General features: G+C 40.6%; 1 protein-coding gene across 4 annotated transcripts in view; it reads right to left on the bottom strand.

The window, feature by feature from the left end:
* Positions 1 to 2190: 2190 nt before the first annotated feature.
* POU2F3 (POU class 2 homeobox 3) overlaps positions 2191 to 10465 on the bottom strand; it is a 128872-nt gene continuing 120597 nt past the window's right edge. For all 4 annotated transcript variants that reach the window (XM_075191265.1, XM_075191268.1, XM_075191267.1 and 1 more), the window contains 6 exons: positions 9367 to 9508; positions 8528 to 8664; positions 8266 to 8427; positions 8070 to 8130; positions 6800 to 6932; positions 2191 to 2540 (listed from right to left, as the gene is read on the bottom strand). In XM_075191265.1, the coding sequence (XP_075047366.1) occupies positions 2501 to 2540; positions 6800 to 6932; positions 8070 to 8130; positions 8266 to 8427; positions 8528 to 8664; positions 9367 to 9508 (675 nt within the window). In that variant the 3' untranslated portion in view covers positions 2191 to 2500. The remainder of the gene's footprint in view (positions 2541 to 6799; positions 6933 to 8069; positions 8131 to 8265; positions 8428 to 8527; positions 8665 to 9366; positions 9509 to 10465) is intronic.

Below are 10465 nucleotides of genomic sequence, written 5' to 3'. Positions count from 1 at the left end.
TTCAGTAGGTCAATATCCTGTGTGAGAGGTAGAGAGAGATTGCGGGCTGGAATCGTGTGTAACCTCATACAACAAACACCCCAAATTCACGGCAGCTGTGAGAGTGAGAGTGACATCGATAAAGTTAAGTTTATATTTATTGTTACCTACAAAAAGTCATAAATGGCCAGCATACCCATAACACCACTCCACATGACATCAAACCTAACTAAATGCCCCTTGCATGCCCATCAGATCTCTCCATTCAGTGTGAGCACAGAAGGCAGGAGGGGAACATGGTGGGAGCCAAATCACCACCACATAACCGCAGAAAAGATTTTTTCTTTTTCCTTCTGTATTACTTCAGAGCCCTGCCTATGGGGCCTCCTTGCCCGAGGGGCCCCTGGACAGTTGCCCAGCGTACCCAATGGGAAAGACATTCCTGGGGCCCACCTGTTCTCACCAACTATAACTTTTGCTCACCAGCTATTCTGCACACTTGGGCTTTCTGCTCCTTGACTCCACTCCTGCATAATCTTTGCACCTCTTTCCGTGGCTCTAAATCTGTGGGCTGCGCCCATGCTTGCGCTGAATATACCCTAGCACCCCCATACTCTACCAGCCTATCAGTATCTGTGTTGAGAGTTATAGTGTTATTTGTTTATTGTATTGTACTATTATACCTTATATTGTTTTTTTATTTGTCTTCTGTATGGCGCTGCAGACCACATGTGGTGCCATATAAATAAAGGTTAATAATAATAATAATAATAATAATAATAGCAACTATTACTTTTAACTGTACAAAACATGCACAAATACTGACCATCTGGACCAGACACTAGATACAGGAGGGATTTCTTTATATGCGAATGTGACAAATATATAGAAGCAACATGTTTTAAAATATTGCACTGTAATTTGGGTAATTTTTACATTGGTAAATTGTCTGCACAACTTATCCCTGGTTCTGGTTTTGTCATGTACTATGTCCAGATACATAATGGTACATCCATCAATGTTTAAATTTCAACTAGAACAGTGTTTCTCAAATCCAATCCTCAGGGAGCCCTAACAGTGCATGTTTTCCATATCTACTTGTTGGAGCACAGAAGTGTACATTACTGACACTTTTAAAAGATCCACAGGTGGTACCATTTCACATGTGATCTGGAAAACATACACTGTTAGGGTTGTAGTCTAGTGCATTCAAAGTGCTGGACTATTCATTTGCCCATATGAAAATTGTGTACAAACCAACATTTTTAGCAATTGGTGCGGCTTTGGATATCCTATCCAGAATGCCCGTGCTTAGGGTTTTCTGGAAGAGTGGCTTTTATGTCATTTAGAGCAAAACGCTTAAAATACAGTAAATTATGTACAAAAATGACTTCCTTCTTTCACCACACTAACCAGTAACATTTCCCACACTGTTTAATTGTTTAGCAAGTGCTCCTAGTAACTACTGGGAAACACTTGATGATCTATGACATTATGACATTATCACTGAGGAACAGCGAGTATTTACTATGGGTTATTTCTGTTTTTCAGAATTTTTGGAAAATGTTTACAGATAAGATACCCATTACCCAACCTAGCTACTTGTATTATTGCAGTTTACTCGATTTATTGACATGGTTGTTTAGAAAAAGATGTCTTCAAATTAGCAGATATAGGTGGTTGACTATCGAAATTGTGGAGCTTTCAAAACATCTGTTAAATATCTGTAATAATACAATATAAGCAACAATAAGTATACAAAAATCATCTATTAAAGGTGGATCATAACTCTGTAACCTATGTATGAACATGGAGATGTAACATCGCATATCAGGCATTTTATTTATTAAAGCAGCATTTGCTCTATAATCTGACATCTTCATCTTCAATTACACACCAGTAATTGCAAAAACAGTGTGTGAAATAATGTTAGATGCATCTACATCTTTACATGTATCATTTATAATGCATATTTTAAAATAAATTGAACACATCATTCAGCAAAGTTCAGGTTTTGTGTTCTTCTGAATTACAATGCAAAGGTAAAAATCACAAAGTCATGTAAAAACAACAAGGAGAATATTTACAAGTTTAAATAATTTAGTGTGCACAAACTTCCCCACAAACAAAAAAAAGGGTAATCAGTTTCTATGTCGGGATGAGAAAAGAGTAAGTATATTCCATTTTTTTAAACATCAAAAAATGTATTGCAGTGGTGGTACTAATTTGTCACAAAACAGATACAGGAGGATCAAAGACAGATCAAAAGAATGATATCTTGCGATGCACACTACTTTTCTAGTAGGGCCATCAACTGAAGAACAAAAAAAATCCTGTGCACAGGCTTTGGTACATCTTCTTCATTTAAATGTTTCCAAACTGATTGTTTTGCAGAAAAAGTCTGTAGCTTTCAGTCCATTGGATACCTCAGTCTACTGGTGGCAGTGATATTGTATTAAGGGATGCGCTCTAAGTACCTGGTTAAGCAAACCAGCATTATGTATGAGCTGGAACAGGTTTCTCAGTGGAGGTATGTTGGATGATTCCATCGATACCATGGTCTGAAAATAATTCATAAAAAGAAAAAAACAGATAGTTTAATATTACAATTTTATTTTCTCCTCCCTCCCAAACAGTACATCTTCTAAGAATACTGTGACATAATTACTTTGGGGCTCATGCTAAGTTGGGCGTACAGCTGCGGAGGTAGAATAGGGGAGGAAAAGCAAATACAATCCCAGTACAGTAATGGCGTGATTACGTAATTGCGATCTGAGGCAACTCCTCATTGATTTCTTCATTGCTCATGCCTATAATATGATAAGGTTGGCATATTCTAGATTTCATCTTTTGTTAATTTTATTCACACACAAGAAGGAAGATGATACCTGGGTATAAATGTATCAAGATTTTATCAGCGTTTTAAAATTGCGGCAAATCGCGGGTGATAACCTGCGACTTTAGTCCCCAAGTTGCCAGATGTATTAAACTGCGATTTTTACTCTGATCTTAAAACTTGCTGATCATCTCTGGCGATTTGCTGCAATGTCAAACACTCCCGTGTTTAGCTAACTCTCCTGTGTTTTCTGTGTGTTTAGTAAACACATCACTGTTACACTGTTTTGCTTACACAGGCGAAGCTCCGGCAGCTGTCAATCATTTAAAAATAGATTTAAGTTTTTTTTAAAAAAAGCGTGGGGTCCCCCCGTCCTACCATTATTAACCCTAGTGCTGCCAGCCTACTGCTGTTTGCGTGAAAATCGGGGAAATTTTTTGTGTATGGTCCCCCCGATTTTCATACAACCAGCATTAGGCAAACCAGCCTGGGTGGGTGTTACTATAGCAGGGGGACGCACGGCAGGGGTCCCCCTGCCATAATGAAAAACCAACCCGAGGCTGTTCAGTGCTGGGCTGGATTCCCTAGGGAGTGGGGTCCGCTGAAAAAAACGAGCAGGCCCCCCCTCTAGGGACACCCAGCCCAGTGCTGAAAGCACTAGGGCTCTTCCTACATAGATAGCGTGTTGTATCTAGTGATTTTTAAAGTAAACTTAGGAGAGTTTGCTTAATCACAGCTTCATACATTTGAGACTTGCATAGCTAGAGTGGCAAACAGTCAGAAGTTTGATCTCTATCGGTTTTGGAAATAGCGATTTTGACAGAAACACAACTCTAGTGATTTTGCATGAGATCTCATGTTCATACATCTGTGATTTTCAACTCTCCTGAGAAAATCGCTGGATTTGCAAAATCTCACCTTGATACATTTACCCCCTGATGTATTATAGAGGTTTTTTTAATCTAAATCAAACCTAATAGTGAATGCATTTTTCACTATCAAAACAAATGTTAGCAAATTTTTCTCATGCTTATGACCTGGTTGTATATCTGGGTATATGCCTGACACATGTGCCATTGGTGCAGAGCTATATATATATACATTTTGATCTGCTTGACATATCATTGTAAATACGATATTTTTATCATCATCTTAGAGTAACCGCTCCATTATGTCTAGTCTGAGTCCTGTCATGGAGCTAGCTAAAAGAAAGTGGCAGAGCCGTAACTAGGGTGGTGCGGGCGGTACCTTTGCCCAGGGCTCAAGCCAGAGGGGGGCGCAGCACCTTCCCCTCTTTGGCACATAGTAAAAAAAAATTAAAAAATAAATAAATAAAAATTGTGGCCCCTCCCCCGACTAACGGCAAGGGGGGGGGGGTGGACGGGTGCCGCAAGAGGGGGGAGGGGCTAGTGTGGTGGCTGGTCTCCTCCCTCTCTCCTCTGTTTGGCCTGCTCTATGTCACATGGGACGTGCACCACATGACAGGTGCCGTCCCATGTGTGAAGAGAGGGAAGACTGCGCAGCTCAAAAAAAGGTAAGTTTGGGGTCGGGGGTTGTTATATATTGCTTGTGTGTGTATATATATATTATGTGTATGTGAGGGGCCACTGTGTGTGTGTGTGTATTATGTGTGTGAGGATGTGTATGTGAGGGGCCACTGTGTGTGTGTATTATGTGTGTGTGAGGGGCCACTGTGTGTGTGTATTATGTGTGTGTGAGGGGCCACTGTGTGTGTATGTGAGGGGCCACTGTGTGTGCATGTATTATGTGTGTGTGAGGGGCCACTGTGTGTGTATGATGTGTATGTGAGGGGCCACTGTGTGTGTGTGTGTATGATGTGTATGTGAGGGGCCACTCTGTGTGTGTATTATGTGTGTGAGGGGCCACTGTGTGTGTGTGTGTGTGTGTATGATGTGTGTGTGTGAGGGGCCACTGTGTGTGTGTATTATGTGTGTGAGGGGCCATTGTGTGTATGTGTGAGGGGCCACTGTGTGTGTGTATGTGAGGGGCCACTGTGTGTGTGTGTATTATGTGTGTGTGAGGGACCATTGTGTGTGTGTGTATTGTGTGTGTGTGAGGGGCCACTATGTGTGTGTATGTGAGGGGCCACTGTGTGTGTGTGTGTGTATTATGTGTATGTGAGGGGCCACTGTGTGTGTATTATGTGTGTGTGAGGGGCCACTGAGTGTGTGTATTATGTGTGTGTGAGGGGCCACTGTGTGTGTATGATGTGTGTGTGAGGGGCCACTGTGTGTGTATTATGTGTGTGTGAGGGGCCATTGTGTGTGTATTATGTGTGTGTGAGGGGCCACTGTGTGTGTATGTGAGGGGCCACTGTGTGTGTGTGTGTGTGTGTGTGTATGTATGTGAGGGGCCACTGTGTGTGTGTATTATGTGAGTGTGAGGGGCCACTGTGTGTGTGTATTATGTGAGTGTGAGGGGCCTTTGTGTGTGTGTGTGTGTGTGTATTATGTGTGTGTGTGAGGGGCCACTGTGTGTGTGTATTATGTGAGTGTGAGGGGCCACTGTGTGAGTGTATTATGTGTATGTCAGGGGCCACTGTGTGTGTGTATGATGTGTATGTGAGGGGCCACTGTGTGTGTGTATTATGTGAGTGTGAGGGGCCACTATGTGTGTGTATTATGTGTGTGTGTGTGAGGGGCCACTGTGTGAGTGTATTATGTGTGTGTGGGGCCACTGTGTGAGTGTATTATGTGTATGTCAGGGGCCACTGTGTGTGTGTATGATGTGTATGTGAGGGGCTACTGTGTGTGTGTATTATGTGTATGTGAGGGGCTACTGTGTGTGTGTATTATGTGTATGTGAGGGGCCACTGTGTGTGTGTATTATGTGTATGTGAGGGGCCACTATGTGAGTGTATTATGTGTATGTGAGGTGCCACTGTGTGTGTGTATCATGTGTATGTGAGGGGCCACTGTGTGTGTGTGTGTATTATGTGTATGTGAGGGGCCTCTGTGTGTGTGAGGTGCCACTGTGTGTGTGAAGGGGGGAGGGCCCAAACCAATATCTTGCCTAGGGCCCCATGAGGTGTAAATCCGGCTCTGATAGATATATATATAATGCACTTGCAAATATGTGTAGCAGAATTCTTTCAGTAAAGTGCTAGCCACACCCCCACATTAGGTTGGCCACACCCACTTGGCAAATGTCACTCCCAGTTCGATGGGGGGCGCCGGTGCCCTGTCTCACCCAGGGGACTGAAATGTCTAGTTACGGCACTGGAAAGTGGTCATAGGTATGAGTGTTTAGTACACACCTGCAAGTAAATAAGTTAACCATGTCTGCGTACCGAACCTCCTTTTACCTTGCACACTCTAGTCTTGCTCATACAGTGCCCTTGCCAATATGGCAGTATGTGAAGAAACTTTTAGTTTAGTTTCACTCCTCTCTTTGAAAACGTAATAATTTTTTTTACTGGTCTAAAATTATGAATATATACTAATTTTGTATTACTATATCCTGAAAAGCAATACTACTCTACTATATTTATACTTTATAACTGGAATGCTGTTCTAGTCATAGAAAATGTCAACATATCTTTATCATAAATACATATCAGCTAAGCTAATGATAAAAAAGCATAAGATACTTTTAACTGTGCTTAACTACATCATACTTGCCAACTCTCCCGGAACGTCCGGGAGACTCCCGCATTTTGCGTGAGTCTCCCGGACTCCCGAGAGAGTGGCAATCTCCCTGATCTGCCCAGAAGCGGGCAGAATACAGTTCAAACGCCGCGATTCACCGGGAATCGCAGTGTTTGGCCCCACCCCCACTGTAAAATGTCGCAATTTGCGTCATTACGTAACGGGGGCGGGGCTAAATGACACGATTTTCGGGCCCCGCCCCCTACACGCCTACCTCATACTAGCAGCTCCCGGAATTTTTTTTAAATGTTGGCAAGTATGAACTACATCTCCCAGATCGAGCATGGTTGTAGAAAGATAGGCAAAATATCCTCACCCAGATGAACTGTAGCTGGAGGCATTGACATTGGGCTTGGAACTGTTTAGAGAGAGTCCAGGACTGCTGGAGTGGAGACCCGAGTTTGGCGAGGATGGTCTACTGGAGTTTCCAGGGGAACACGATGAAGTCACTGTAATGTAAGAGTTAATTAATACAGACATTCTATCCACGCATATTACAATTCATCTATATTTACATTCTGCCAAAATCCAACATTGTTGCCACATGTTGTTATTGTACATTTTACATTACTCATAGCCTGGTAACTCTCTTTTTTAATAGCTCAACCTGTATCTCCCAACTTTCATTATTTCAGTTTCACCTTCGGCTAGTTTGCTATTGTGATGAACAGACATCTGTTAAACTGGTTAGATGCTGTGTATTAGGATTTGATTATGTCATACATACAGACATAGGGGCTGATTCATTAAGGAAAGTTAAGTAAAACAATTGAGTAAGTAGTCTCCTGGACAAAACCATGTTACAATGCAAGGGGTGCAAATTAATTTTCTATTTTGCACATAAGTTAAATACTGTCAGTTTTTCCATGTAGCACACAAATACTGATAGCTCATTTGTACACTGAAATTTAAAAATAGAATAGAAAACTAATTTGCAATCCTTGCATTGTAACATGGTTTTGTCCAGGAGACTACTTACTCAATTGTTTTACTTAACTTTCCTTAATGAATCAGTCCCATAATTACAAAGTGCTTACTCCCACAATCGCCATGAAGAGCACTGCTAAGCTATTTAATGAGAAGGAGAATAATCTTGGGACAAGATTTTTTCCATTTTTCACAATTGGGACTGTAGCTGGTAGTGCAGCCAAAGGCAGTACTGTCAGGCAGAGCTAGGAGAGGTTATAGTGAAGATATAGGTTTTGAGAAAGTGCTTGAATGAGTGAATGTTGGGGGATAGTATGGTCAGGTTTTCCATAAGCCTTGAGGGACACTGACTATTGTCTAGTTAAGGACACTGCAGCCACCCTCTCTGAGTCTGGTATGGCTTATGATAGAGAAGAATTGATTGCACTCAGCTGTATAGCACGTGTAAAAAGTAATGTAAATAATATGTCTAATATCTCAAGTTCTGTCAATGTATGGCACCTTTTATATTTACATTTGGAAATGCTGCACAATGTCTTTTCTTAATGGATCAACATTTTGTTGGGTGGCCATTTATTAAGAATTAAAGGTTTGGCAGTACACCATTATTCACATAAAAAAAAAAAAAAAAAGATTAGTTAACATTTCCATCTTCTTACCTGTGCTTGTCATTGTGCTGTGCACTGGAGTAATAGCCAGAGACCCCAATGAACTGGACATCTTGTACAAAAAAAGTCATAATTGTTAATAGAATATCTTACTTAAATCATCAAGATATTATATATATATATATATATATAATTTATTTAGATTGATAAATAGACTAAATGTGCTGTATTAGACTGAAAATCTCACCATTCTTGAGTTGTAGATTGGAGACTTCAGTGGCAAATTAATTGGGCAGTTGATTCGTTTCTCTTTCTGGCGTCTATTACAAAACCAAACTCGCACCACTTCTTTCTCCATTGCAAGCTGCTCTGCTATCATGCTGATCTCCTCAGAACTTGGCTTGGGGTTCTGCAAGAGTTAATTGACCATGTATGTGTAAACCAGGCTCACTAACAAGTAATGACATACATAGTAAATACATAGGGACAAAATAAAACATTACTCTTACTTCTTGAAACCTTTTCTCCAAAGTCAGACGTATGTTAGTTTCAATACTTGTCCTTTTCTTCCTTTTACGCCCAAACAATTCGCTTAATTGTGGATATGTAGTATTGGGTGTTAGAGCAGAATCTGATGGTGCAGATTCTAAAAAGTATAAGAATAAAATGTTTAATCAAATTTCATTAAAGAACGTAAGTCCCGTTGAGTGCAGAGTTTTGCGTGTAATTGATCTGCACATGCTCAGAAATGCTAGCGAATGCAAATGCATGCAATTCAAGTTTAATGTATAGTAGAAATTAAGAACATCCTGACATGTATTTCATGTTAAAAAAATAATAAAAATTAAATGTATTTTTATTAATGATTATAATATTAACTGGTGTTAAATTTTATTTTGATTTTATTTTTCTGTGCGTTCTGATGGGACTTTATATTGCACATATGCATAGTGCGTATCCTGCAGTGTGTTGTGTCTGTCTGCATATGGCACGTGCCGTATAGCTAGAGTGTGCTTATGTCCATATTCTAATGGAAACATTTCTTCATATCTACTTGTACTTGAATACGGGCGTACTAGCATGCAATTTCCATTAGTTACAAAAAAAAAATGCAAACTGCGTTCGCTTTGCATTCCTTGATGGATCAGTCCCTAAATAATGGAATCTACTTTTTGGATGAAGAAACGTTTTAAATAATTAAATGAATTTAATTCTGGTATTGAATTTGTGGATCTTGATTCTGCAGAGGAATGCCTTTATATAGCGGACCTCAAGATAGCCATTTTTTGTACAGTATAATAGTAGTGTACATTTATGTAATTTGCAGATATATCAGCATAATTGTTACCTGCATCACTTAGCCACTTTTCCAATAGGGGTTTCAGCTTGCACATGTTTTTGAAGCTCAAGTTAAGAGCTTCAAATCGTGATATCGTTGTTTGGCTGAAATCATTCCCATACAGTTTTCCCATAGCCAGGCCAACATCGCCCTGATAAAAAAAGAAATTATTGTTTAACCACAGCAGCATCAATATTTCATTCATGCCATTCTTTTACAATTCCAGGAAAACATGTTTGCTTTTTGGCACCCATGTAATATAACTGTCATGTACAGCAGCAACCTTGGTTCAAACCCTGGGCAGCCATGGTTATATAGGGTTCGCTCAAAGCCTATAATTTCAAACATCTTTCCATGAAGTATAGGTCACTCACATTTTAGTGATTGGCTTGCAGCCTGGGGATGCGAGTTTACGTGGTCTGCTCGGCAGCATGTTCTGATCTGACTGCTAGGGAAGCTCTTTTACAGTCCCAGTGATGGCCTCATCATTGGTGCCGGGTGCACCTCACACACTACATTAACCCGGTGTACTGACCGCCAGGTTGCCAGGTGATTGTGTGCCTGCCAGCGTATCTAGAGACACCATTGCTCCTGATGTTACATCATATACCAGACCCTTGGACTCTTCCCGATTATGATTCTGAGTTCTCCAATTATTCACTATTACTGTATCTATGTTAGTAACTATGTATGTGCTATATCTAAAAACAGCAATGCCAGCATTTTCTAACAGTGTGGCCAGCTCTGCTATAATAGTTTCTGCTTATATACTGACTATCCAGTTCCACAGATTTATGGCTTATGAATTGACTACAAGAACAGTTTAGTTTCAAACATTAGCACCTGACATCACTTCAAATTATTATTATTATTATCATTTATTTGTTAGGTGCCACAAGGTTTCCGCAGCGCTGCACATAGTACAAACAGTAGACTATACAGGGTATAACAGTACAGAACAATAAACAAAAGTACCAATACTTCAGAAACTCCAGGCAGGCAGATGCAATAGACACGGAGCAGAAGAACGGGTAAGGAGACAGGAGAGAAGAGGGCCCTGCTCATGTGAGCTTACATCCTAAGGGAGGGTTAAACAGACCAGACACAA

This window comes from Mixophyes fleayi, chromosome 11 (assembly GCF_038048845.1).
Source record: "Mixophyes fleayi isolate aMixFle1 chromosome 11, aMixFle1.hap1, whole genome shotgun sequence".
In the NCBI taxonomy this organism is placed as follows: domain Eukaryota; kingdom Metazoa; phylum Chordata; class Amphibia; order Anura; family Limnodynastidae; genus Mixophyes; species Mixophyes fleayi.
The sequence above is the reverse complement of the archived record's forward strand: the minus strand, read 5'-3'. Positions and strand labels throughout refer to the sequence as shown.